This window comes from Heliangelus exortis, chromosome 2 (assembly GCF_036169615.1).
Source record: "Heliangelus exortis chromosome 2, bHelExo1.hap1, whole genome shotgun sequence".
In the NCBI taxonomy this organism is placed as follows: Eukaryota; Metazoa; Chordata; class Aves; order Apodiformes; family Trochilidae; genus Heliangelus; species Heliangelus exortis.
The window spans coordinates 150,474,160-150,502,154 of record NC_092423.1 but is presented as its reverse complement, the minus strand read 5'-3'; the positions used below and the strand labels follow the sequence as shown (position 1 = coordinate 150,502,154).

The window sequence follows — 27,995 nt, the reverse complement described above, 5'->3', positions numbered from 1 at the left end:
CTGTGAGAAATAAAGAGCCGGGGTGGGGGGGAAGGGAAATAAAAACAAAAATAAGGAGGTCGGCGCTGTGAGCGCAACGCTTTGTGTGGCATTTTTATTTTTCTCCACACTCTCCCCCCCCCTCCGCCTCAGCCACCCGTGGTCTGCGCCGCCCCCACAACCCCCCGCGCGGCGCTCCCGCCCTCCCTTTCTGCCCGGTGGAGGCCGAGGGGTGCGGAGCTGCCCGCGGCCCGGCCCGGCTCAGCGCTGCCGGTGAGTACTGCCCTCCCTCCCTTCTTTTATGATTTTTTTTATTGTTTTCATCCTCCTTTTCCTCCTACCCCTCGGGAATGGGAGTTTTCGGCGCGTTCTTTGCTTCCGTCGCAGCTCTGGGTTGGTTGGGGGGGGGGGGGGGGGGGGGGGGGCAGTGGGAGCCCCCCTCATGGTGGGTGCCCTCATCGTGAGGGGTTTGGGAGGGCTTCTCGCGGTCCCCAGGGAGGAGGTGGTGATCCTGTTGTCTGTGGTATCCTTTTCTGCTCGGGGATTAAGGGGAAAGGATTTTTTTGTAGATTTTTTTGTTGGTTTTTTTTTTTTGGTTTTCTGGAGGGGTTTTTTTTGGGGGGGTGCCCCTCGTTATCGTTGAGGCCGCTTCTCTCACAATGGAGGGAAGAGGGGAGTTGAGGGGAACCCTAATTAGGCCTTTTCTCCTCTTACAATCTCAGAGAAGGGAGGTTGTGAGGTCCCCCCCCCCCCATCTTTTGTGTGGTCTCCTTCATGCCCCCCACCCCATTATCTCTGGGGTTCCTTTCCCCCTTCCCCAGATTCCTGAGGGAGAAGGCTTAGGGTGCCCTTATTTTCCTTTACTCTGTAAGTTCCAGGGAACAGAGTTGTGATCCCCCCCTCTTGTGTGCTCCCCACAGCCTCTTGGGTCCCTTTCCTCTTCAGGGGTCTAAGAAGGGGGCTCTGGGACATCATGTCTATTCCCTGTGGAGTCTTTTCTCCCCTCACATCCCAGGAAAGGAGGCTGGGGGAGGTTCATTGTTGTCTGTAAGATCCCTTTTTCCCCTCCCAAGTCAAGGGAAAGGGGGATTTTAGGTTTCTCCCTTCTTTCTGGTGCTCCGCTCTAAGGTGGCTACAAAAGCACCTGGTTGTGGATATAAGGGCTGATTGTGCTGATATAGGAGGGTTTTCCTAGCCCTGTCCAGCTTTTTTTTGTGTGTGTGTGTGTGTGGGGGGGATCAGGTTCTCTTTTTCTTTTGGGGTGCCTGTTTTTAGGGGGGCACCCTTGCTACATGAAGTTTCACCCCTTCGAATCTTGAGGGTGGTTCCTGGTTGGAAGGGGGGGGTTTAAGGGGACCTCCCCTGTCCCTCTAACAGCTTTTGGGTGCCTCTTCTCTCTCCCCCATTCCTCTTCTTGGCAAGGGTTTCTTGTCGAGTCACTGCAAAATGAAACTGGAGCTGCTGCAGAGGTGTTGATGTTCCCCTCTGTAACCTTGGCAGAACCTCCAGCAGCTCCTCCTGCTCTTCTTTTTTTTTATTGCTTTAATGACAGCTCACTTGGGGGTTTAATCCATTCCAAAACCCTTATTTGGGGAATGGGCAGAGTTTGAGGAGGAGGAGGAGGAAGAGGCTGGTTGGGGTGGAGGCTTCTGATGTGCTCTCTCGGGAGGTTTCTGAGGGATTACAGCAGTAGCTGAAGTTGCTGAGGTTGCTACAGTCTCTCATTCCTCCCCTCCTCCCCTGCTGGAATCAATATGGATTTGTTCTTTCACATCCAGATCCCTGATGGCTTGGAACTAGTTGTCATCTGCTGTCCACAGTCCTGTTGGGCTGAGTATGGACAGGAAAATAACTTTGCTTGGCTGTCTGTCTGTAATTCTTTCCTCTCCTTTTCTAGGTGTCCTCTTTCTCCCTGACCTTGCAGGTATGCTTGCTTTTTTTTTTTTTTTTCTCTCTCTCTCTACACCTAAGCTGTTTGTTTCCAACTACTTTGCTTTTTCTTGTGAAAGTGACTTCTCTCCTGTCTTTCCCTGCTCCTTGATTCCCATGGAAAAAGATGATTTCTTCATTGGCCACCAGTGGTGTTGTGGCTTGGACTGAAAAGTCACGTTTTTAGGTGATCAAGGTTGTCATTTCCCTGGCTAAGCTTAGCTTGGAGCTTTGTATGGTAGCAAAGATGAAAAAGGTGGTTCCTGACTCTGGATCTTGCTGCTTTGGGCCACCACTTCTGGGAAGAGCTAATTTAGGGAGTTAAACCAGCAATACTACACAAGTGTGAGTATTTTCTTTTTGCTTTTGCTGCCTGTATTGACTCAGTGCTGGTGTGGAGGACAAGGTGGGTTTGCTCTCTTCATCTGCAAGAAGCCATCAGGCCCTCTGGTGTGAAACCAGCTTCATTCCTGTCTTTTAACTCTATCACCAGAGATAAAAAAAGAGTAAAAGAGTGAAAAAAAAATTTAAAAAAGTAGAGAGCTGGAGCAGTGTTGTTGCCTTTGCTGTGGAGCAGGTATGAGGCAGCTGCATCTTCCTGGTGCTAAAATTCCTACCTAAAACAACTCTGGCTTTTTGACTGCAGCAAGGAGCAGTTTTGGGAAGAGGGAGAAGCATTTCTCTAGGGCAGTGCAAGAGATGTTTGGAGTGTGGCACAACCCAGGTGCTGGTCCGAGGGTGTAAAAAGCAGCAGGCTGGTGCCTTGTGGAACCTTCTTAGTGTCTCTTGACACCAAAAGGGGCCCTTTCTGGGTTTTCTGGGTTTTTTTGTGTGCTTGTTTTATTTCTGTGGCTGCTGTGGGAGTGAGTGATGAGGAATTTCTGGTGAGGAGGATAAATACCTAACCCATGCTGACCTGGTCAGGAGCAGCTGTGCCAGGGGACGTAAGCAAATACGCAGATGGAGGATTGGGACAGAATCTCCTGGAGTGAGAACCACTCAGTGCTGGGCTGGGGGAAGGGTAACCCCTTTTGGCTTGATTGCTGCTCAAACCTGCAGAACTTGGGACTTCCCCACCTAATTTTGGCTCCATGGGGTGTTTGGGGGTCAAACTCTGTCCCCTGCTTGCCCATTTTTGATGTCTCTGAAGAAAGGAGTTAAACCCTGACTCTAATCTTAACCCTCCTGGATATGGGTTGCAAAAAGCAGTCACATCCCTGCAGAAATCATTGAGGGATGAGATTTGCTGCTCTTGCTCATCTAAAGGGTTTTTTTTTTTTTTTTCAAGGCTAGGGTAAATATTTTTAAGCCCTGTCAAACTGTTCCATGATTTCTAGGGGAGCTGCTTCTAAATCGTGGCACTTTCTCTGCCTTGCTGGGAGCTGACAGCTCGTCCTGGCACACAGCTGAGATTCAAATCATGGCTCAGTTCCAGTGCAAGACATTGTGCAGGACATGATGGAATTGGGGTGTCGTGGAGGCTTTGACAAACTTTATAACTTGACTCCCACAAAAAAAAAAAAAAAAAAAAAACAAACCAAAACCCACATTTATTTTATAAGCTTCTCGATTCAGGAGAGATGAAACTTTCAGAAGAGAGAGAGCAGCTTTCATGGAACCAATAAATGGAATTGACTTTTTTTTTTTGCTTAGGGTAATGTATTGTACACTTTTGTTTAACTGACTTTTTTTTTTCAAAAAAAAAAAGTCAGTATCTAGGCTTAAGGGGATAACACAGCCAAACAAAGTCCCAAGCTGTTTTGGACTTGTAGAACAAAAGAGACCTTTTCCTAGCCTATTTTTAACTTTGTGCATTTCCCAGGAGCTTTGGAAGGACAGCACAGATTTTTTCTGCCTTGAAATACCCAGGATGTGGTGACAAGACAACACCAAGCCCAAAATCTCTGGAGCAGCAGCTGTGATTCAAAATTATTTCAGTTTTTTCTAAGCCCTCAATAATGCTCCACGGGCGACCTAAACTTCAACCAGTGGTTTTTCTGCCAGTTGGAGATATTTGGTTATCTGAAGTTGATAAAGACTAATAATATTTGCCTTTCCAGTGTCTTTGAAGAACACCCAATAAATTTGTCTACACTGTTAGTGGAAAAACAAAATTGCCCTGGAGCCAATCCCTGATGCATGGAGTAAGAGCCCTTACATTTTTCTACTCCACTTGCAGATTTGTTGGGTTGGGTTTTTTTTAAGCACTTTCTATGGAGTTTGCTGCCTCTGTCTTGAAGAATTAATTTATCTCTGTGCTTCAAAATGGTGCTGGGTAAACAAAAAAAACTCCTTCCCCTCTGAAAAATGTTACAAAGCAGCAGAAAAGTGAGGTCTGAGTAGTTTGAGAGTTCTGAGTTCATGTGGAGCAGTGGGTTTGTAATTCAGTTTTGGTTTCTGTGCTCTTGTTTTTTTTGCCAGTGGGGAGTGTTAAACCTCCAGGGTGTTCTTATGAATTGTAAAACTTTGTCTGAGGAGGTGAAATGAGGAGTTTTTTTAATACCAGGTGGAAAACACTGAAACCTTGCAGGCTGCAGGTTGGTGCTGTAGTAAATCTTAGCTTGCCTCAGACCAAGCAGTCCCAGTCAGTTTAAATTTCTTCCAAAAACTTTTGGAGAGGCAAATTTGTCTCTCCAGGCTTTGTCAGATCCTGGGAATCCTCTCTTCAGTCTTTGCCAAACTTGATTTGAAGCTGGATTGGGAGCTGGTGTCTTGTCTGGTATAAATTTTTAGACTGGGAGAACTGGTATTAATGTACTGCAGCTCACATCTCTCATCAGGTTGTCTGCACCAGCTCAGTTTGTGTAATTAAAATCCCTGTATATTCCTTTTCACACATTCCTCTGGGAAAATTTAGGAAGACAGAGTAGAAATCACCTTTTTTTTCTTTACTTCAATTTTTTCTTGTGTTATTAAACTTCAGTGTAAACCTGTTTTTTATCATAACCAAATGTTTGGACTCTGCATGGGGACAAATAGGTGCTGTGAGGACCTTGGATTTGGTTTTGGAAAGGTGCTGCTTGTGGTAAATTCTCTTTCTGAAGCTTTTCCTTGGTAATACTTGTAAAACACAACACTTGAATTTTCTTGTGAGCTTGATGTTTTTAACATTTGTGTTCACTTTGGCTTGGGGAATTCGTTTTGCTTCCTTGCAGAAATACCTTTTTTTTTTTTTTTTTTTTTTTTTTTTTTACATGGTGGTGGTATGAGAAGTTGTGTCTCATCAAGCTTTGTAAATGGAGGCTCTTATTCTGAAAAATCTTAAAATTCTACCCCAGGTGTTCACAGGTTGTCTTGATGCTTCTGGAAAATCAGGCTGAGTTTTGGCACTTGTTTGATTTCTGTCTCATTCATGAAATATTGTACAGATGGCTGACTTCTGGTAGAACTAACTACAATCATGTGAATTCACTCTTTAATTTTCTAATTAATTCTTTTATGTATTTGCTGTTTACCTACCTGAAACTGTGGGATCTGAGCTTCACTTTTAAAGCACCTGACAGAGTTGGTACAGCAGGTTGGGAATCACTGGTTGGTTCCATGTCATGCTAGGTAGATTCTTTGGGGTATTTCTGTTTTGTATTGCTTTTTATTTAAAATTAAAAATAACCACATGTCTGTGGTGTTGGTCATGAAGCTAACATAGTTCTGGAGAGTTAAGTTTAATTAAATGCATTATGTATAAGGGGAATTAACTGTATGTTGTTCTTGCTGTCAGGCTGCTCCATCTCTAGAACTTGAAACTTTCTTTTTTTTTTTCTTAATGCTGTCATAGGAGCTAAAAAAGTAAGTACTCTTTAGTTGTCATGTGGCTTTTTTGCTCTTTCTGGAAAATCAAGGGAAAACAGGTATTGATCTGATTGCCCTTCAGGTGGGGTTGCAACTCCAGTGCTTGAAGCTGTTTGCTTAAGGCCTTGGAGTAAAATCACCTCTAATTAAAAAAACAAAAAAAAACCAAGTTTTAAGTTTGTAGTTTGTTTTTTGGTTTTTTTTTTTCAAATGGTCATGCTCTTTCTATATGAAATGTTAATAACTGTAATTGAAATTAAATATTTAAAGTTGTGACAGTTTGAGCAGTCTCAAGTCACAGCTGGGTTTTTTGTTGCACCCACCTGAGCTTCTTCTTGGAAGAGTTTTTAAGTTGTAACAAACACCCCTTGCATTGGAAGGTAATAATATTCTTAATACCAGATACCCTTGGAGGCTGCAGACTTTTGATTTTTCCTTGGAATAACTCAAAGCAAGATGGATGGAGAGCCAAGAAGAGCACATCAGGCAAACACAGCAACCCTGGTGCTCTGCTCAGGAGCTCCTATCAACCCAAATAACCTAAAAATTCAAATATGCCCTTACCTATGCAGTCTCAGCTGTGGGTTTTGCTTTCCCTGTGGATTTTATGCTGACAAATTGCTGCACTGGTGTAGAATTTGTGCATTGCAAAAGTGGTGCCTTTGTGCCTCAAAGCTTTTAATTTGCATCATTTAATCATTTTCCAGTCTGCCAGATGACTGAAATGCAGCTTTTCCTCCAGCAGACATTGCCTCCTATTGATTTTATGCTCCAAGAATCCCATTTAAATCTCCATTAAAGACTTCTTTTTTTTTTAGAAGGTTGCTGTTTACCACATCAGGATGTAAAAATATCTTAAAATATTTGCCCAGCAGCTGGAGATAATCAGGAGTCTGAGGCTGCCCCAGTGGTTGGTTTTTCTTTACAGCTTGATGTTACCCTCCAAGAATCCCATTTAAATCTCCACTCAAGATTATTTTTTTAGGAGGATGCTTTTTGCCATGTACAGGTATCAAAATTTCTCCAAATATTTGCCCAGCAGCTGAGATAATCAGTTGTGTGAGGCTGCCTCCATGGTGTTTTGTTTGGGTTTTTTTTTTTTACAGCAGGAAAATCCTGTATCTCAAAAGAATTTGTGAGGCTCTGTAGTGACAGAGACATCTTTTTACATGATGACATTTTTCACTGCTTGACAATGATATCAAATAAATTTCATTTTAGATATTCTTAAATGTTATCAGCTGTAGCACAGCATTTTCAGCAGCTGCTGGAGGAGCAGTTTCACCACTCCAAGAGGAAAGAGGGGAAAAAAACCCAACCTACTTCTGCATAATCAGTGATTTTTTTTTTTTATTATTTCCATAAAGTACAGCCTTACTTTAAAATATTAAACTATTAAAAAAAAATAAAATTAAAACTTTTAAAAAGGTTTACTTGTAATATTAGTTTATTATTTCTCCTGGGCTGTTAAACCCTGGGCTTCAGGCTTGTAAAATCTTCCAGGAATGGTTGGACCTGCAAGCCACTGACAGAAGACTTGAGGATATTTTAAGTTGAATGTGGAATTTATTTGGCAGCCTGTCCCAGAGAAATTTGTGGCTGTAAAATTTGCAGCTAAAGAGATGGATTACAGTTGCTTCAGACTATTTAAAAAAAAAAAAAAAAAACTAGGGCCACGTAATGTTTGGCAGAGAGGTAATTTAATATTTGAGCAGTAAATTCTGTACTTGGAAAGGTGTTTTCTGTACCATTTCCATTAATTTATATTTACCAGGAGCTGCATGATTTGGTTTTTTTCCTTGAAGTCTATCAAGGATAGAAAAGACAAAATGGATGCATTGTTTTTCATTTTAATAGAGGATTTTTTTGGCAAGCTAAACTAAGCATGAGCTCTCCAGCTCTTGGCCAGTTTTAAATTTGCCAATAATGGGTTTTAAACCCAAACTGAGTCATAGTTTTTAAGTCAGCTCCCTCTGCAGGCTTTCTAGTAGAAAAACACTATTACATGTTAGCAATGACCTCTAAATACACTGAAGAATTGGGGCATCTTTCTTTTTTTAGCCTGTCTGCCCAAATCAGTGCCTAGTTGAGAATATTAACAAGTTACTAAGGGCTAATCTAGGAACTTGGTAAAAAATACCTCGGGGATTTGAATAAAAATCTTTTCTTTTCCTGCCAGTTGTCTTCAGAAGTAAATTTTGAAGGGTCTGCATCAGTGCCTTTATTTTCAGTGATGTGCAGAATACTTGTCAGAAGTATTTTAGGAGGAAGGTTATTTTAAATTTATGGAAATGGGTTTAGGCAGTTGAAATGCTTTGAATTAAAATGTATAATAAAGGGGAAAAAAAAAAAAAAAAAGAAAAAACAACTAAATGCTCCTTACCATGTATGATAACTGCACGGTGGGTTTTGTGACTTTAATTACCAAAGTCTGATGCTTTGATTTGGTTTTGCTGCAACTACATTTTTGTTGTGCTTGTCTTTTAATGCTGCCACTTTTTTGGAAGATGAGGACAAGGAAACCTCCATGCTCAGTAGAAAAAGTCTGGGTAGACAAACAGGAATATGATGAAGGGGAGAGACAGCACTATGAAAAAGAAGCAACGTTGGCTGCAGGAGCCCCTGAGGAGTGCCAGGAGGTAGAGGCTGTCAACGGAGTCTGCAATGATGATTCTGTTGAAAATGAATTTAAGGGGGACCTGAAGAAAACCAGGAATGGGAAGAAACAAAGGAAACGGAAGCGTTCCCCAAAACCCAAACCTGTGGCCTCCAAGTTGGACTCTGTTCTGACTGGTTTGTCAGCTGATTCTGTGTGGTTTGAGAAACCCCTCTATGACCAAGCAGAGAACCTCTACAGGCAACAATTAGTGGAATGGCAGACTGAGGAGGCAGCTGAGACCCCACAAACTGCTGAGCAGTCCCCTTTAGTGGTCAGGACAAAAACTGTGGAAGATGTTCCTAAGCCAAGGATGCTTTCAGCAACCCTGCTCTGCTCCCATGGTAATCTGGCTGCCTGCCACCATGTTGTTCAGGGGGTGTGGGTCAACAAGATGGACTTTGATAAGGCTGAGGAGGCCTTTATCAAAAAATCTCAGTTCTTTGTCCCTCCAGATGTCCTCACCATCCCATCCGTGGGGTCAGACACTGGCAATGTTGGGCTTAAAACACCAGATGAGGGTTATGTCACAGCCCTGCCTACTCCTGCTGCTCCAGGCTTGGCTCCAGGCACCACTTCTGAGCCTTCCTCCTCCTCTGTTCCCAGTTTGCCCGACTCCAACCAGCAGACAGTCAATGGGAAGCCCCAGATTTCCAGCTTGCAGGCTCTCATGTCCGAGGTGTGGTTAGAGAAACCTCTCTACGATGGTGCTGAGAAGAACTTCTACCAGAACATGTTTGATGGTCACCCCTCAGGCCAAGGCAGGCAGCAGCAAGGAAGGTTGAAGAACCCCCACAACAAGGATGGGAAAGACCCCAGCTCTGGAGAAGAAACAGGCATCAAGCACCTGGAGGTGACAGATTCTCTGCTTCCCAACGATGCTGAGCAGCTTCCTCCTTACTGCTTTTTTCTGCACGAGGACAGTGAAACTGTGTGGCTTCAAAAGCCAATGTATGACAGTGCAGAGTCACGATACTATGCAGCTGAAGCTCTGAAAATGTCAAGAGCAGGAGAGAGGATGGGGGTGGAGGAACCTGAAGTCCCCAAACCCACCCAACCAGCTCCCAGTGCCTCCAGCACGCCGGCACCAGAAAAGAAGTAGGAGAAGTTTCTTTTGGGGGTAACACACATGCAAAACTGTTGGGTCAGGATGGAGCTGAAAGGATTTTGCATGTGTAGAAGATCTGGGCATCCCTTATGTCTGCAGGACCTGAGTGTGCATGTCATAAAATCATGGAATGGTTTTGGTTGGAAGGGACCTTGGAGCTCATCCAGTTCCAACCTCCCTGCAATGGGCAGGGACACCTCCCACCAGCCCAGGTTGATCCAAGCTCCATCCAACCTGGCCTGAGACACTTCCAAAGATGGGCAACCACAGCTTTTCTGGGCAACCAGGGTCTCACCACCCTCACAGCAAAGAATTTCTTCCTAATTTCTTCCTCATCTCTTTCTGCTTGAAACCCTTCCCCTCATCCCATCCCTCCAGGCCTTTGTCCAAAGTCCCTCCCCAGCTTTCCTGGAGCCCCTCCAGGTACTGGAAGGTTGCTCTAAGGTCTCTCTAGAGCCTTCTCTTCTCCAGGCTGAACAACCCCAACTCTTTCAGCCTGGCTGCAGAGCAGAGCTGCTCCAACCCTCTGATCATTTCCATGGCCTCTTCTGGACTCATTCCAACAGCTCCATGTCCTTTTTGTGTTGGGGACTCCAGAAGGGAGGGATTTGGGTTAGGGTTTGATGCAGCCCAGCATGTGAGTGTTTTTCTGGGTTGTTGCTGTAGGGAGGTGCTGCTTCTGAGCCTCTTTGTGGGCAGGAAGCTCCTCATGGAATTGTTTTGGTTGGAAGAGACCTTTAAAATCATGGAAGTTCAAATGTTAACCCAGCACTGCCAAGTTCCTCACTAAAACCATCTCCCTCAGCACCCAATCTGCATGGCTTTTGTATCCCTCCATGGACAGTGGCTCTACCACTGCCCTGGGCAGCCTTTCCCAGTTCCTGACACCTCCTTTTGGGGAAGAAATAATTCCTAATACCCAACCTATCCTTCAAGGAACCCCCCTTTCCATGCTGCTGACAAATGGTGGTATTTGTGTGGTGCCAGAGGTTCAGGTGAGCTGAGGTTTGACCTCTCTTTACATGGAGGGAGCTTGGAGCCCTCCTTTCTCTGTTCTGTTAAAAGCATAAAAATGAGAATTTGGAGGGGAGTGCTCCTGGGTTTTTAACACAGCTGCTGAGGTTGCAGAGTGTTTCTTCTTCAAATTAGAGAAATTTAGTGGTATTTGCTGCCTATTCCTGTTAATAACCCAGAAGAAAGAGAACCTGTTACCCCTGTTCTGCAGAGCACATGAGCTGGGGCATTGACCTCCCTGCATTTTGAGCATCTCCCCCAGCATCCAGCTTGAAAAAAGCCTGGGTATGACCATGAAATACAATTCCAGGCATCACTCTGGTGTCAGCACGTGCTGGATTCACCTTTCTCATTTGTTAAACCATTCAATCTAGAAGCTGCTGTTTTATTTTGGGCCAGGACTGGGTAGATTACAGGTTCTCTGATGGGTGTGGTTGTAGCTGGGCAAGGAGGAGTTTGTTCTCAAATTGTAGGTGGCCTTCACAGTCGTTGCAGTTGTGATTGTTTACAGACAAAATATTTAAAAGCTGCTTTTTTTTGAAGAGCTGGGTGAGGCACAGTGTGGTGCCACCCTTTTTTTTTTGTTGTTTAAAAATGTGCTTTCTATATGACTGAACCTTGAAGTGGAGCCTTTCCAATGCCTTAGAGGTTATTCTTTTGGAGCATCACTCCTTAATTCTGACACATTTGATCCTTGAATTTCTTTGGATTTGTTGGAAAAATTCAAGATCTTTATGGCAGGTGATGCAGGGGGTTACAGGCAAGCTTTAGATCAATCCTGCCTTTCACCATGTCCTGGTTGGGATAATTTTCTTTTTAGTTTGGACAGAACTAGGTGTTTGGTTGTGCCTTTTGCTCCTTCCTCAGGAAAGTGCAAGTCTCATTGTAAAATATGTGGCAAAATTTTCTAACTGGGCAGCACCTCAAGCAGGATCTTGGAGGGTGGAGGGTTGGGAATGGCTTCAGTGGAGAGGACCTGTGTGATGTGGTGGCCTCTGGTGTCTTCTGAATGTGGGTAGATGAGAAAGGTGCTTGTTTTACAGAAAAACTGACCCTCTGTTGGCTTCCATGGCAGTGTTTAATGGAGAGTTGTGAGGTTTTGAGCTGGTGAAGAGGGAGTTTGGGGGTTGCTCTTGGTTGTGTGGTGGAAGCTGGTGATGGGGTGGGTTAGTTGTGATGCTCTGTCCCTGCTCTCCCCACCTCCTCAAACCCTTCTTGGCTCTGCTCACTCTCCCCTGGCTTGAAATGAGGCCACATCTTCACGTATCTCCAACTGCTCCATCATTTGCCTTCAAGTTAAGAAATTAAATAACTTCTGGAAGCTGCTGCACTGAAGAAAACCAATTCAGGCCATCTCACAGCAGCATTTAAGATCTTTTATGCTGCTGCTTCTTGCAGTGCCAGTGTCCACCCCTCTCAGGTGTTGCATTGCTGATGACTTGAATTTCTAAACAGTTCCATCAGCTTCCAAAAAGGCACCTTGGAAGTTGTGTGCATATTTGGATCCCTGGAGGCTGGTTTCCTGATTCCAGCAACACCCATGTGCCAAGTTGTTCCTTACAAGAGGAAGCCTGTGGTGAGCAGGTGGAGAGCACCCAGCAGCTGCTCAGAGCAGTGGGGTGGTGTTGAAGGAAGAATGAAATGCATTTCAAGTTGTCAGGAGCCACACACTCCACGTGGCCAGTGCTGCTTGGAGCTGTGTATCCATCAGTCTTTGGTTTCACTGCAGCCAGGTCGTTTAAAAATTAAAAGCATCATTCCCTTTATTTTATTTTATTTTTTGTTTTGACCCTCATGCACAAGACAGGTTTCTTAGCAGCAGATCCCCCTGTACCCAGCACGATCTAGAAAATCCTAGGTACAGGTCAGCTGCTTTATTCTGTCCCCACTTGGTGTTCTGTCACCAAATGCAGGTCAAGCAGGCAGGGAGGGGGAGTGTGTGTGTGATTAGAGTGCCCTGCTTCCTTAATTGGATCCTGTTTACTGAAAGCTTTCCACCAGTGGGGAAACTGATGAACAGAGAGCACAGCTCCTGGGGCTGGGGGAAGAAAACCCTTCTGACAAGCTCATTGCAAGCTGCTCACTTGAAGCACTTATAGGAACTCTGATATAATCATTTTTTTTATCCCTTCCTGCAGAAAAATGGCAGTCGACTACCTTATGCAGGAGAAGATCTGGTTTGAGAAATACAAATATGATGATGCTGAGAGAAGATACTACGAGCAGATGAATGGGCCAGTTGGCAGCTCCTCACACCAGCAGGTAAGGCTTGTTCTCAGGCAGAAGTGCTGGAGCTTTACAGAGGAAGCAAAAGGACAAGATCCACCTGGATGTGCAGTTTCGTGTCATTTTCACTCCTGGTGCTGCTTTTATACAAGTGTGAGAGTCTTCTCTGGAGCTCACTAAGCCTCCCCTCTCTGCCCCCTAAGATAGGAACCCTTTTGAAAGAGCATTTTCTGTGGCCTGTGTAGAATTCTTCCAGTACAACCAGTGTCCTGGGAGTTCATTCACCCTTTGCAACAGCAGTTAGAGGCTGCAGCAATTACTCTTAAATCTTTCCAGGCTGCTGTGAGAGGGCATGGATAATATTTGTGATTTAATAAGGGCACAGTTGGAATCTCAAGCCCTGAATGCTGTGGTTCTTTCAACTGAGCTGGGCAAAGAGTTGCCCTGACCCCATTCAGCCAGGGAAAATGCTGTTTAGGAACAGCAAAGCTTCTCTTGGCAAGGGGAATATTTTATATCTATGTCACAGTGTTTAGAAAGAGAGAGGCACCTTGGCTCCAAAGAGACCAGGAATTCTGTTCCTTTTTTTTGTTACTCCCCTAAAACATTCAGTGTGCTCCTGCAGAAGACTCCATTGCAGTGCTGGGGAGGTAGGGGGAAGCATGGTGCTGCTGAAGTTGTTGAAGCTTTAATAATTAGTCCCAAATGATGAATGTTTGAAGGCAGAGAGCTATCATAACCCTGCTGTCTTAAGATGCAAACTGCTCATGCACTTGTTTGGATGTGTAGAAAGCAGCTTTGGGTTTTAAATGGCTGTTGTGCAAGTGTTTCAGGGCAAAGCTTTTTGCTTGAGTTACAGCTTCCAGGCACACTTTGTTCTCTGTTCCTGCTGCCCATGCCCAGCAGTGGCCCAACACCTGTAGGGCAACTTGCAGAGAAATCAGAAAGCTGAAAATGATGCTCTTGAAGTGGATGTTAAAGTGCAAAACCTCTGCAGTGCTCTTAGGACAGTCAGACCTTTTCATGCCATGTAAAGGAGCTTCCAGTGAAGTTCTGCCTGCAAGAGGTGATGTCAGGGCTCTGTTGGAGATTCTGCAGCAGTTTATCAGCCACTTCCCTGCCAGGTAGAGAGATCCACACTCCTTAAAACCTTCCTGCAAAAACCTGAAAGTGGGAACCACCTGAATGTGTCCAGGCTCTTGCTCTTCTGTGGTTGATTTGACACAGGATTTGAGGCTTCTGGACAGTTTCATGTCTCAGATCTTGCTTTGTGGGCTTGCAGTCTGGGAAAGGCAAGGAGTGAATGGATCATGGAAACTCAATTTGTGCCCTGAGAAGGGAATTTTCCAAATCTTAGGCTAAGGCAGTGGGGAGATGGGGAGGAAGGGGAAAAAAAAACCTTTGGGCTTCCATATTCTGCGTCAAACCTCTCTGGATCAAAGACTTCAGTCTGGGCTGTCACTTCTTGCCTGAACACAGGGACAGGTAACTAGGGAAAAAGATCTCTGAGGAGCACCAAAGTGACTCCAACCCTCTGCTTGGCCAGCAGCTGCCTAAACCTTTTGGGATAACTTAAACAGAGGTTTTGAAAAGCTCTTGACTGGATGATCTTGTGGAGCAGGGACTGCAGTCAGTGCCGCTTGATTTTTAGATCGAATCTTTGCAGCTGATTTCACGATGCATTGGAAGGAACCCTCCCTTTACTCTTGCCTTCCTTTTTTTTTTTTTCTTTAACTTCCCTGAGCAGTTTTTCCCATGTTTTTTTTTTCTTTTTTTTTTTTTTTAAAAAAAATCTTGGTTCTTTCTGCACTGTTTGCAGGAGAACGGAGCCAGCACGATCCTCCGCGACATTGCCAGAGCCAGGGAGAATATCCAGAAATCGCTGGCCGGAGTGAGTACCCAAGCTCTCTCACCAGCTGGCTACCTGCAAATCATTTTTAGCTCACACAGAACTCCAGCTGTGACCACTTCATAGATTGTGTGGCTTCTGGTTTTTTGTTGGTTTTTTTTATTTTTTTTTGTATTATTTTTTTTTCCTTCTAAGTTAGAGGAGAAGACAAAGGTGTGCAGCGCTGTGTACCACCACCTGAGCTCCATCCCATCCAGAGCACCCTTACTATTAGAGTGCATGCTGCTTGCTTGCTAGCCTGGCAGTGCATTTTATAAAACTAACTGGATTTGGGGTAAAATTCTTCCAACTTTTCTCTTTTCTCCTGGTGGGAACATTGCTCCAAGTCTTCTCTAGCAAGTTACGAGTTAAAATAACCTTGCTGGGTAGCCAAGCACTGAGCTGCCAGCAGGAGGACCTGTGTGTCTCTCTTGGGGTACACTGAGCTGCCACCTTCTCTTTCCTGCTTTGCTTTCAGATTAGGGTATGTGCAAAAAAATGCTCTTTTCCATCTGCTGCATCTAGGGAATTCAGCTTGGCTACTAGCTCTTTAAGTCTGGACCATCCTGTAGAAGTTCTTTCTGGAGGTTGTTTTTGTGCTGGCATGTGCAGGCAGCACTTAAATTTTTCAAAAGGAAGGTGAGATCTTTAATAAATGGGCTGGTTTCATGGGTGAAGAAAATTCACCCAGGTGCCTTGATTTCTTGCCTCTGCAGTGGGACTACTACATACCTGCACATACCCTTCACCTGAGAGTATCCATCCTGTGTTTATTTATCCTCATAACTCCCTCTTGGGGTATTTAACACCCTCAGTTTCTGTCTAGATTAGTGCAATTACAGGCAATCAACCTTTAATCAAGGGGAATATTTTATATTCCTCCTTAACACGAGCTGGGTCATTTAAGTCCACATCTGAAGTAATGTTTGGCCTTCCATCAGCCCTCATCAAAAACTTTCAGTTCAGGCTTCTTAGTAAGGCAAATAGGTGGGGAAATGAGCCACAGAGTTGGAGAACTCTCTGCACAGATAGTGTTAAATGCCTTTGGAACAAGAAAGACAACCTGAGCAAGGTTGTTGCTTTCTTCCAGGACCTGTCTTCTCCTGGAGAAGAGGCAAGATGTGGTGAACAGGGGCAGGAAACCTAAATTCAAGTCATCTGGTAGAGCTGCTGGTCTACCCTGAAGGCATATTTGCATTTTGCAGAATCATTTGTGGTTTGCTAAAGATGAGTGTCTTGCCCTGGCCTGTGACTTTAATGAGGTGTTTTTTTTGTGTGTGAGAACCATGTGAATTTGGAGCATCCAGGCCCTGTAATGGGGGAACTGGAAAAGCACCAAACTAAAGCTAAGAGCTGATATTTAAGACTATTAAATTCTTTTCACCCCTGTGGCACTTGATGGACTTAGTGCCAAATATATTTTTAAAAAATTCATCTGCTGGATATTTTTTGTGGTTGTTCCTGTGAAGAAAGCTAGGTGAGCTTTGAGGTTTTAAGATCAGGACTGAGCTGTAAGGCCTTAAAACTGCAACCTGGGGTCTTGCAAAAAGCAGACTGAGACTCTCCAGTGGAGGCTTGAGGGCAAAGCATTATGTACTTTGCAGGAAAAAAGCATTGTGCACCCTAATCTGCATTGCTCTCAGGCACTCCATGATTTATCTAACCTGTAGCTGCCATCTCTACTCCCAAAATATGCAGTTCCTTAGCTAAGGAATCCTTATCATCTTGTTTCACTGATCATGCCTTACTCTGGCTTATATGAGACCCCAGAGAACTCAACATTTTCAGTTTTTTCTACAAATCTCTGCCCTGGAACCTGAAGCAGGAAACCACAATCAGATCTTTTGTGAATTAAAAATACTCAGCTGTTGAGATCAAGTCTAACCCATCAGCTTTTGTAGCTTGTATTTCAGAAGGATGATCATTAAGGGTTGACTTTAGAACATGCTTATATTTCATTTTTGTGTTTCAGAAAGCCAGATTTATTCTGTGTGTAACAATGAAGCCTTTTAATTTCTCCTTCCACCTGAACATGCAGAGTTATTGTCAGGAGTCTACAGGTGCAGCAAGTGAAGAGTTGGCTCTTAGAGGATGGGAAGAAGGAAGATGAATGCTTCTCTTGCCCTGTGAAATGCAGCTAAGGCTGATTTCAGATGGGCTTCAGCTGGGTTGTGTTGTTCTGAAATGTGTGAAATGAGCATTAGAAGGGTGAGGGCAGTGGTTTGTACCACCTGAAGGATGGCACAAAGCCCTGATGCTGGAAACATTTGTTTGCACATACCTTTCATCCCATTTTGCATGGTCATCTCTGCTCTCTCTTAAAAAGCACTATTTGTGTGGGTTTCAAACACAAAAAAGCAATCAGAAACCCTTTGGTCTTGCTCAAGTGGCCACATTTAGAAACACATCTGCATGCAGGAAAGGGTCACACCTTCTGTAGGAAACCAGCCAGGATCCATCCTGTTCACCCTAGGTAGGGAAAAAAAAGCCTCTTTTAGTTCTTCAACATTTTTTTACATTTTTTTCACTTCTGTCTAGCCACCCATGGCCAAATTTTCCATGTTTCCACAGCTCAGATAGACCAACCTGAGGAGAGAAGGGTGTTGTATCTCTTCATGCCTGCTATAGGTTTATTTTTTTGATGAAACTGAGTGCTTTGTGAGCTCCTGCTTGGAAAATCTACTCAACACACCTGTAACCAAGCTTGTTAAAATCTGCATCCTGTTCCCTGTAACTGATTAATTCAAATGAAGGGAAAAGGGTTGATACTTCCAGGTAGTTCTTGTGGTGAGGGAAGTGCCAGATTTCCATCTTTGACATCCCAAGGGGAAGAGATTTTACCTGTAGTTGTCCAGATCCAGACAGATCTCTTTCAGCTGATCCATAGAAATTTCCTGGACAGACAGAGGTAAAAGTTCTTCACCTGAGATGTCAGGGAGCTCACAGAGCACTCACAGCTTTATAAAAAAAAAAACAGAAAAAAGTAACATTTGTCAACTTTTTCTTCATTAGTCCATGCTCATCTCTGGTTTTTAAAAGTATATTGTAGAGAGCCAAAGCCCTTTGTGGCTAGATTATTTTCAACCCTTCATAAGCAAGAAGTCCTGAGGTTTTAATTTCTTTGAATGAAAGTTTAAATTCCCCAGGGTGTTGATTTTAAATTCCCTACGTGCTCTCCTCCATGCTGTAAACCTCCCCTTTTTAAACGTGTTAAAAACACTGCAGGGAGGAGCAAGTGAGTCCTCGTGTAGGATTCATTTAGCACATTGAATATCACCCAGCTGCACAACACTGAACCCTTCACATGGATTCTCTGCACCTGTAGCTGCAGCCAGATGGTTAATTAATTATTCCCATTTCTGCAGAGGCCTCATTAGCAAATTGCAGCTGAGAAATCCTGGAGGAAAGACCACTCCCCACCCAGATACTTGTGCTACAGCTCCTCAAGTGCCTGTGGGACTCCTATGGACTTAAATCATGGAATGGTTTGGGTTGGAATGGATCTTAAAGATCATCCAGTTCCAATCCCCCTGCATGCCCAGGGACACCTCCCACCAGCCCAGGTTGCTCCAAGCCCCATCCAACCTTCAACACTTCCAGGGGTGGAGCAGCCACAGCTTCTCTGGGAAACCTGGGCCAGGGTTTCACCACCCTCATAGTGAAGAATTTCTTCCTCAGATCTCATCTAAATCTTCACTATTCCATCTTGAAGCCATTCTCCCTTGTCTCATCACTCCATCTCCTTGTCCCAAGTCCCTCCCCAGCTTTCTTGGAGCTCCTTCAGGCACTGGAAGGTGCTCCAAGGTCTCCCCATTGCAGCCTTCTCTTCTCCAGGCTGAACACCCCCAACTCTCTCAGCCTGGCTCCAGAGCAGAGCTGCTCCAGCCTTCTGATCATCTTTTTGGCCTCCTCCTTCTGTTGGGGACCTCAGAACTGGACCCAGCACTGTTGGTGGGGGTCTCACCAGAGTGGAACAGAGGGGGACAATCCCCTCCTTGTCCCTGCTGGTCACACTGCTGGGGATGCAGCCCAGGACATGGGTAATTTCTGTGCACATTGCCAGCTCATCTTGGACTTCTCATCACCCAACACTCCTAGGTCCTTCTTGGCATTTTCCCTGACCCATGTGCAGGATTTGGTTTTGGGCCTTCCTGAACTTGATGAGGTTGCCCTGGATCCACCTCTCAAGCCTGCTGAGCTCCCTCTGGATGTCTCCCATCCCTCCAGCATTCCCACCACTCCACACAGCTTGGTGTCATCAGCAAACTTCCCGAGGGAACCACTCAGTTCCACTGTCTGTGTTTCCAACAAAGATGTTAAAACAGCTCCAGTCCCTTGCAAGCCAGAGCTACACCTTTGTTTGGGGGTTATTTTTTTAGGAAAACAGCCATGATTTTCTCAAACTCCTCTCCCTCAAGGACACAGCCACTTGAGGCTGGCAGGTTTCTCCTGAGCTGGAGACATCTCACAGCCTCTTGAACATCTGAGGTCTTGCACAGGATCACCACAGTGCTGCCACAGCCCCTTTTTTGAGTCAAAACAAGAAGGGTTGTTTTTTTCCAGGGTTGGGGATGGATGTGACTATTGGTGGAATTTTCTCTGAATTAACATGGATTTGGGCCCTGATGGTGTAACTAGAACTGGAAGAGGTGTCAGGCAAGGAGTTCATCTGAGCTTGAACTTTCATCCTTGGTCTAGGACCAGGCTGGGTGGTTTATAAGCCCACCATGGGTAGCAGCCTCCATTCTGGTGTGAAGTGTGAGGGTGGAAGCCCATGTTGGGGTCTTAGGAGTTGTTGTGTTCCTTGCCTGGGGACTTCTTAAGAGTCTTGATAACTCTGCATGTTCTACCACATCTGTGAAGTATTAAGATTTGATCTAGCAACAGGAGAAGACAGCAGCAGTGCATGTACCTGCTCCACCTCTGATTTTACAGATGAGGAGGTGACTTAAGACCATGCTCAAGACATCTCAGTCCAGTTCTGCCACCCGACTGCCTTGAGCTTTCTGCAGGAATGGAGCTGTCTCAAGAAGATGAATAAATATTTCTGTGCAGGCTTTGTAGCTGGTGTGAGGCTGTATCTCAGTGCTTGACTATTTGTCCTGCATGTGGATCTGCTTCCTGCATTTGAACTGACTCTTCCAGCATGAGTGGAATCCTTTTCTACTTTCTATGTTGAAGCAAAAAAAAAAAAAAAAAAAACCACAAAAAACCCCAAACCTTTTGCCCTTTGCAGCAGAAGACAGTTCCTCGTAGCAAAGAAGCTCCTGCCCGTCACAAGAGGCAGTCAGGCCACTCAACTGTAAGTCACCTACGTGTGGATGGAGCTTGGTGTGTGACATGAGAGGACTTTGCAGGACAAGGGCAGCCCTGCCTCAGAGAGATGGAACAGCTTCTCCATCTTCTGCAAAGCATTTGGCCTTTGGCACATGGTCCCAGATTGCCCTTCAGCTGAGGGGCTTGGGTCTCCCAGCTTGGAGAGTCCTTCAATGGTTTGGCTTGGAAAGGACCTCCAAGATCATCCAGTTCCAATGCCAGGGAAACTCCCACCAGACCAGGTTGCTCCAAACCCCATCCAACCTGGGCTCCACCACTGGGACAGCCACAGCTTTCCTGGGAAACCTGAGCCAGGGTCTCACCACCCTCACTCGCAGCAAAGAATTTCTTCCTAATATCCAAACTAAATCTCTTTTGGCTTAACACCATTTTCCCCCTTGTGCAATCCCTCCTGGTCCTTTTCCAAAGTCCCTCCCCAGCTTTCCTGGAGCCCCTTCAGGCACTGGAAGGTGCTCCAAGGTCTCCCCATTGCAGCCTTCTCTTCTCCAGGCTGAACACTCCCAACTCTCTCCCCCTGGCTCCAGAGGTGCTCCAGCCCTCCCAGCATCTCCAGGGCCTCCTCTGGACTTGCACCAACACCTCCACATCCTCCTTGTGTTTGGGACACCAGAACTGGACCCAGATTGGATCTCAGCAGAGGGGACAATCCCCTCCCTGGCCCTGGGGTTGCAGCCCAGGACATGGGTGGTTTCTGGGCTACCAGCCCATGTTGCTGGCTCATGTTGAGCTTCTCCTCACCTGACACCCCCAGGTCCTTCTCCTCAGGGCTCTTTTCCACCTATTTCCCACCCAGCCTGGATTTGTGCTTGGGATTGTCCCAACCCATGTGCAGGACCTTGCACTTGGCCTTATTGAACTTGATGAGGTTTTTATGGGCCCACCTCTCAACATGTTGAGATTTCATGGTGGTTTTTTTGGGACCTTCCTGGTTTTGGGTGGGTGGAGAGGAATCTCTTTGACATTCCTGCTAGGAGCAGTTCACACTCCTCCATCCCAAGGCCAGGAATCTCCCAAATTTGCTTTCCACGTGCCACATGGTCCTTAATCCCTGTTGAATTTCTTGCTCTTCATCTAAAGTGGCTGCTGAGACCTCCGAGCTGCAACCAAAAGCCACCTTATAATTGGAATTAATTACACAAATTATTATTTCCTCTCTTGTTGTATTCAGTTATAAATGACACTTGAAGCCCCAAGGTCTGATTTTTCTTGCCCTTTGATTTGGGTTTATAGAGAAGGGCCTTCTCTTAAAAACAAAAAAAAAACCAAAGAAAAAACCCTCTTTTTTTGCTGTTACAAACTTTTGGAGCCAGATCCATATAATTGCTCCTATGGGAGCTGTTAAAGTAGATTTAGGTTGTTTTAAGAGGAATTAAAGTTTGGAAGCTGGGAGTCTACAACTGCTGGGATCTCCTTCCAGCTCCCTCAGTGTGTGACACTGGGCAGGTCACTTCTGGGTTTGTCACTGAGAGGAGACCAGCAGCCCCCATTTAAGGGGTTTAGCTTGCAATTTCCAAAACTTCTGCCTGTGTTTGGTGACAGTCTCTTATCCCAGACTCCAAGGATTGTCCTTGTCCTGTGCTCATCACTGAGAGCTGATAGTTCTTGAGAGCTTTTCCATGCTTCATTCCGCTGAGCTAGAATAATTTTTTTTTTATAAAACCTGTAGAGAAAACATCCTTCTCCCTAGATTAGCTCTTGAATTTTCTTCTCCCTCTGCTTTGATTTACTGAACCACTGAGCCTGGGGAGCAGCTTTGTTTCATCTTGGTTTTCCTTGTTGCAGAGTGCAAACACAAACTCTCCCGGGCCTGCTGCCGGTGACCAAAATGAGCTCCTCTCCCGAATTTCTCACCTGGAGGTAGAAAACCAAAACCTTCGCAGTGGTAAGTGGGAGAATCTTCAAGCAAAACTTGGATGGGGCTCTGCTTCTGGTAGGGGAGGGGTTTACCCTTGCTGATTGTCAGGTGAGCACGTGCCAGTGGCTCAGAAGTTTGGAGGCTTCCCTCTAACTGGGACAACCGGTGGCTTTTTCAAGCCCGCTTTAAGCAGAAGCAGATTTGTCCCGAGTTCAGAGCTGATGCAGAGCCTACAAAATATGGTTGTTCTTTTTATTCCCTCCTCTCTTTTCAACAGTTGTCTCAGACCTTCAGATGGCCATCTTCAAGTTGGAAAGCCGCCTGAATGCTCTGGAGAAGTCATCTACCTCCCACCAGCCTTCACCGGTTCCTCCAACCCAGGTGAGCTTTGGCAAACTGCTGTTGGAATCATGGAATGGGTTGGAGGAGACCTTCAAGCTCATCCAGTTCCAACCCCCCTACATGGGCAGGGACACCTCCCACCAGCCCAGGTTGCTCCAAGCCCCATCCAACCTGGCATTCAACACTTCCAGGGATGGGGCAGCCACAGCTTCCTTGGACAGCCTCTTCCATGCTCTTCCTTCCTCACCATGCTCACAGAAAATTTTTCCTAATGTCCAACCTGAATCTCCCCTCTTCAAGTTTTAACCCATTTCCCTTGTCCTCTCCCTACCCCCCCATGTCCAAAGCCCTCCCCCAGCTTTCTTGGAGCCCCTTCAGATATTGGGAGGTTGCTCTAAGGTCACCTTGGAGCCTCCTCTTCTCCAGGCTGAACAACCCCAATCCCTCAGCCTGGCTTCCCAGGGAGCTGCTCCAACCCTCTGAGCATTTCAGTGGCTCTGCTCTGGACATATCCCAGGAATTCTATGTCCTTTTCCCCACCCTCAAAATAAAGAATTTCTTCCTAATGTCCACCCTAAATCTCCCCTCTTCAAGTTTTAAACCATTTCCCCTTGTCCTCTCCCTACACCCCATGTCCAGAGCCCTCCCCCAGCTTTCTTGTAGCCCCTTCAGATACTGAAAGGTTGCTCCAAGGTCACCTGATTCCTATATATGTTCTTGAATGCTTCCCAGTCCCTAAGTGCCTGGTTATTTTCAGGTTGTCCAGTGAGAGGATGGAGAGGTGCTCATAGTTGGGATGAATTTGCAGGGTTTTTGTTCAGCAATTTTGGAAACTCCCTCATCATTCTTCCCAATCAGGATGTTAAAAGAGGAGTGTTCTGCTCTAAGTCCAGCAAAGCAGCTGCCTTAGATGTTTCAGCTGGTGCAGACTTGTGGAAGTTTGGTGTTAATTTATACTTCATTTGTATTCAGCCCATGGTTCTGTGAGTTTTAGGAGGCACCAGATAAAACACCACATCCTTATGACAGATAAGCAGAATTGGTGACACTTTTTTTTTTTTTTTTTTTTTTTTTAACAAGTGCTCCCCAAAAGAATAAATCAATTTAATTTAACATAAAACTCTCTGGGAGCTGAATGTGTGGCACCAACAGGATTGATTCTCCTTGTAGGTTGGAAGATATGCTGCCAGTGGTGCTGGTGGGCTCTGCAGTAAGTCTGCAGAATGTGTAAGCCCCTCTTTAATGTGAGGAGAAGACACTTGGTTGCTTTCCCACTCCAGCTCTTTGGATCCAGACATCCCCAACCTCTGGGAGAAGAATCAGCTCTTGGCTTCATGGTGTTTTCAGAGCTCCATACCAAAATGTCCTATTTTGATGGCCAGAAGCTGATTCTTCACACAAATCATGTGGTGTGGGTTATGTTCTCCCTGCCTTGAGCAATGTAAATTTCTGTATTTTAACTTCTCCTGAGTGCTGCTCTGACTCAGCTCCAGCTTAATTTTCTCCCTTTGTTTTTTTTTTTCCTTAAATCTGAACTTGGCCGTCACCCCGCTGAAGAAAGTGGAACCATTCAGTGTCCCCTCCAAGAAAGTGGAGCTCCCTTCAGCCAAAAAAGCTGAGCCAGCTGCTGCAGAGGAAGATGATGATGATGACATTGACCTTTTTGGCAGTGATGATGAAGAGGAAGACCAAGAGGCTGCCAAAGTCCGGGAGGAAAGATTGCGTCAGTACGCCGAGAAGAAGGCCAAGAAACCAGGACTTATTGCCAAGTCTTCTATCCTTCTGGATGTGAAACCAGTGAGTAACTGATGTGGGGGAGCTCCTGGGTGTAAATCCATCTCACTTGCACACCCAAGAAGGTGGGTGAAGGCAGGAAATGTCCTGGTTTAGCGTGACGGGACATAATTCTGGTGAAAATAGCCAAGAAAAGGTGAAGTTTTGGAGCACAAGTTGTGCCTGAGGAGGTTTAGGTTGGAGCTTGGCAACTATTTCTTCACCCAGAGGGTTGTCAGGCCCTGGCCCAGGCTGCCCAGGGCAGTGGTGGTGGAGCCACTGTCCCTGGAAGGGTTTTAAAGCCCTGGAGATGTGGTGCTGAGCGGGACCATTGGCAGTGCTGGGTTAATGGTTGGCCACGATGATCTTAAAGGTCTTCCAACCAAAAAGATTTGATGGAAGGGGCAGCTTGGATCATCTGAAACATATTGAGAAGGTGTGGTGGTGATTCTTAAATCACTGGTGGTGACTTAGGATCTACTGGTGGTCTCCAGGACAACACTAAAATTCCTTCTTCACACTTTCCCAGTGGGATGACAAGACGGACATGGCCAAGATAGACGAGTGTGTCCGGTCCATCCACATGGATGGGCTGGTGTGGGGAGCCTCCAAACTGGTCCCAGTAGGCTATGGCATCAAGAAGCTCCAAATCCAGTGTGTAGTGGAGGATGACAAAGTGGGGACAGACATCCTGGAGGAGGAGATCACCAAGTTTGAAGACTACGTAAGTCTCTGGCGAGCTGCGGTTCCTGACCCGTGGGATCACCTTTAATTCATATTTATTGATACATTTTTAGAAAATCTGGCTTTTTAGGAGAAAACTGCATGGTGTCTACATGCTGAGACACTTGTGTAGTATATTTAAATATTTATTTTACCTAAGGCTGGCTCATGCAGGTATCCTGTAGAGATCTACATGATCTTCAAGGTCCCTTCCAAGCCAAACGTTTCATGATCCTGTGATCTTTTAATTACATTTAATTACCTGATCCTTTTGTAGAGCTATTTCCAGGCTCCTGCTGCTCATCCAACCCCCGCTGACTGTCACTTGGAAGAATTCCTTTTCCATTTAGCCTGGCTAGATACACACAAATGGATAACCTTGGGGGCTGAAGCTGGAGGAGATGCCTCCATCCTTCCTCCTTCCATGGAAATAACAAACTGATACACAGGCTTGGTGGTCTCACTGCCAGATTCTTGCTTTTATTATTATTTTTTTCCTACTCTTTTGCTTATAGTTGGAATAAATCAGGGATTTCTGCTCTTAAACCTGAACATTTTTAATACCTATGTTCTTCCCAGGCTGGGATGTCTCAAGAATTCATGCAGGTGTGACAGACCTTGCTAAGAATTTTAATTAACAGTCCCTAAAAGTCCTTTCACCCCAGGTGGGGGGGTGGCCTGAGGGACCTGGGCTGTTCTCCATCTCTTGGAGAATTTTTTTAATGTCTGGGATCAATGTCCCAAAACACCTCAGTAACTTCTCACTGTTCTTGCTCTTTTCCAGGTGCAGAGTGTTGACATTGCTGCTTTCAACAAGATCTAGAAGCAAAACTGTATCCCCCCTCCCCACCAGCCCCTGAAACTGTAACTAATAAAGATCAAGATTGGGTGTGCAGATTGAATTATGGTTTTGGGGTTGTTGTTTTGGGTTTTTTTTCCCCTCTGTCAAGTGCAACTTCTCCAGGAGTGATTTTTTTGGGATATTTTCTTTGTTCCCATCATAAAAGGAAAGGTTTTGAGGCAGTTGTGACCTTCATTTTGGGTTTGGGATGAAGGTTTGAGTCATGTTCTGTCCCAATAGCCTCTCTTTTAGGGTGTTGGTCCTCACCTTTCCCAAGGTGGAGACCCCAGGCAGTCTCTACATAAAAATAAAAATAAAAAAAAAATCAGGATCACTGGGATCCACCCAAGAACTGCTGCTTTGGGGCTGAATTTCCTGCCTGGTTTTTCTCTCGGTGTCCTTCACAGGTCACTTCCCCTGGTTCATGGGAAGCCAGGGCCATGGTGTGGAAAGGGGAGGTGGCATTTCTGACAGCACACGTGGCAGTGCCAGAGTCCAAGGTCCAAGCTTGAGCTGCACCACACCGAGGAAATGGAAAGTGCTGCAGGGTGGTGCTGGGAGCAGCAGGAGACACAAAACAGCCAAGTGACAGGGACTCCTCTGCCAACTTTTCCTGGCTGGGCCATGGTGTCCTCTGTCACCCAGGAGAAGGTCTGGAGTTTTCTGAAGAGCAGCTGAGGGACCTGGGGGATGTTCAGCCTGGAGAAAAGGAGGCTGAGGGGAGACTTTACTCTCTACAATTCCCTTTGAGGAGGTTGGGGCCAGGGCTCAGTCTCTTCTCTCAAGGAAACAAACCTCAAGGATAAGAGGAACAGCCTCAAGATGTCCAGGGGAGGGTTAGATTGGAGCTTGGGAACAATTCATGGAAAGTCAGGAAGAGTTCCTGGCCCAGGCTGCACAGGGAGGTGGAGTCCCCATCATCCCTGGAGAGGTTTCAGAGCCCTGGAGATGTGGAGCTGAAGGACAGGGTTTGGGGGTGACCTTGGCACTGCTGGGGGAAGGGTTGGAGCTGAGGATCTTCAAGGTCCTGTCCAACATAAATGATGTGAAAATGACCTCGGTGTGCTGGGCCTTGGGCTTGGTGGCACCTGGGTGACACCTGGGTGCCTGTTGTGAACCATGTCCCTTGCTTGGCCTCGGTGTGGCTGATGACACCCAGTGTGTGCCCCATGTCCCCTGCCCCAATGTTCCTGGGATGTCATGTGCTGCCACCCCTGGTGACCCATGTCCCTTGTCCCCTTCTCTATCTGCAGGTCACTTCATACCTTGGTGTCCTCTGTGCCCATGTCCCCTGTGTCCTCCCTGTGCCAAGTGTCCCTGAAGCCACCAGTGTCCCATGTGCTGCCATCTCGGGTGTCCTGTGTGCAGGGTCACAGAATGGTTTGGCTTCTAAAGGGACCTTTAGAGGTCATTCAGTCCAACCACGTGTGTCTCATCCTGTCCCCTTGGTCCCCTGTGTCATCTCTGTGCTGCCATCCTCGATGCCATAATGTCCTGTGTCCCCTCTGTGTCCCATGCCCCTCATACCCCTTCTGGTGACAGTGCCCAAACTCCTGCCACCCTGTGTCCCCGGTCCCCACCTCCCCACGTTTCCCACCCCCCCTCCCCAAAGTGTCTCCACCACCCCCCGTGTTCCCGGTCCCCCCTTCTCCCACGTCCCTGTTGTCCCCCCCAGCCCATGTCTCTGTCACCCCTCATGTCCCCAATCTCATCGTGTCCCTGCTCCCCGATCCCTCCCCTCCAAGTGTCCCCAGTCCCCTCCAGTTCCCATGTCCCCGTGTCCCCCCCATCCCTCCCCCCCCGCGTCTGTCACCGCCGTGTCCCCACTCCCCCTCCCTTTCCCCCGTGTGTCCCCCCCTCTTCTCCCCCCGTGTCTCCATCACCCCGTGTCCCCCCCGTCCCTCCACCACTTCGCGTATCCTCCCCCCTCGTGTCTCCCCCTCTTTTTCAACCCCCCCCGTGTCTCCATCACCCCCGTGTCCCTCCCGTGTCCTCCCCCCCCCATGTCTCCCCGCTTCCCCCCCATCTCCACCCCGTGTCTCTCCCCCCCCACTGTCATCCCCCTCTCCCATGTCTCCATCACCCCCGTGTCCCCCCATCTTTCCCCCACCATATCCCCCCTCTCCTTCCCCCCCGTGTCTCCATGACCACCCGTGTCCCCTCCCGTGTCTCCATCACCACCCGTGTGTCCCTCCTTTTCCCGCCCTGTGTCCTTCCCCCCCGTGTCCCCCCTTCTTTCCCCACCCATGTCCCTCCCCCCGTCTCTCCATTACCCCCGTGTCCCTCCCGTGTCCTCCCCCCCCCATGTCTCCCCGCTTCCCCCCCATCTCCACCCCGTGTCTCTCCCCCCCCACTGTCATCCCCCTCTCCCATGTCTCCATCACCCCCGTGTCCCCCCATCTTTCCCCCACCATATCCCCCCTCTCCTTCCCCCCCGTGTCTCCATGACCACCCGTGTCCCCTCCCGTGTCTCCATCACCACCCGTGTGTCCCTCCTTTTCCCGCCCTGTGTCCTTCCCCCCCGTGTCCCCCCTT

At 46.6% G+C, this 27,995-nt stretch overlaps 1 protein-coding gene and 1 long non-coding RNA gene across 12 annotated transcripts; one reads left to right on the top strand and one right to left on the bottom strand.

Moving 5' to 3' along the window:
* The first annotated feature begins 172 nt into the window (after positions 1 to 172).
* EEF1D (eukaryotic translation elongation factor 1 delta) lies at positions 173 to 25,521 on the top strand. 10 transcript variants are annotated; one of them, XM_071738545.1, is made up of 9 exons: positions 191 to 252; positions 12,614 to 12,737; positions 14,521 to 14,592; positions 19,826 to 19,891; positions 21,709 to 21,808; positions 22,059 to 22,162; positions 23,681 to 23,920; positions 24,426 to 24,620; positions 25,404 to 25,521. In XM_071738545.1, the coding sequence occupies exons 2-9, from the start codon at positions 12,618 to 12,620 to the stop codon at positions 25,440 to 25,442; spliced, it is 936 nt and encodes a 311-aa protein (XP_071594646.1). In that variant the 5' UTR covers positions 191 to 252; positions 12,614 to 12,617; the 3' UTR covers positions 25,443 to 25,521. The 10 variants fall into 10 exon arrangements, with proteins under 10 accessions (XP_071594648.1, XP_071594651.1, XP_071594646.1 ...); XM_071738546.1 differs by lacking the exons at positions 191 to 252; positions 19,826 to 19,891 and adding exons at positions 1,882 to 1,903; positions 3,969 to 4,052; XM_071738541.1 differs by lacking the exon at positions 191 to 252 and adding an exon at positions 8,205 to 9,451.
* On the bottom strand, positions 25,080 to 27,034 carry LOC139793613 (uncharacterized). 2 transcript variants are annotated; one of them, XR_011724666.1, is made up of 3 exons: positions 26,726 to 27,034; positions 26,256 to 26,451; positions 25,080 to 26,174 (listed from the first exon to the last, which is right to left on the bottom strand). It is a non-coding gene; the product is annotated as an uncharacterized lncRNA (long non-coding RNA). The 2 variants fall into 2 exon arrangements; XR_011724667.1 differs by lacking the exon at positions 26,256 to 26,451 and having other exon boundaries at positions 25,080 to 26,159.
* Positions 27,035 to 27,995: the final 961 nt, after the last annotated feature.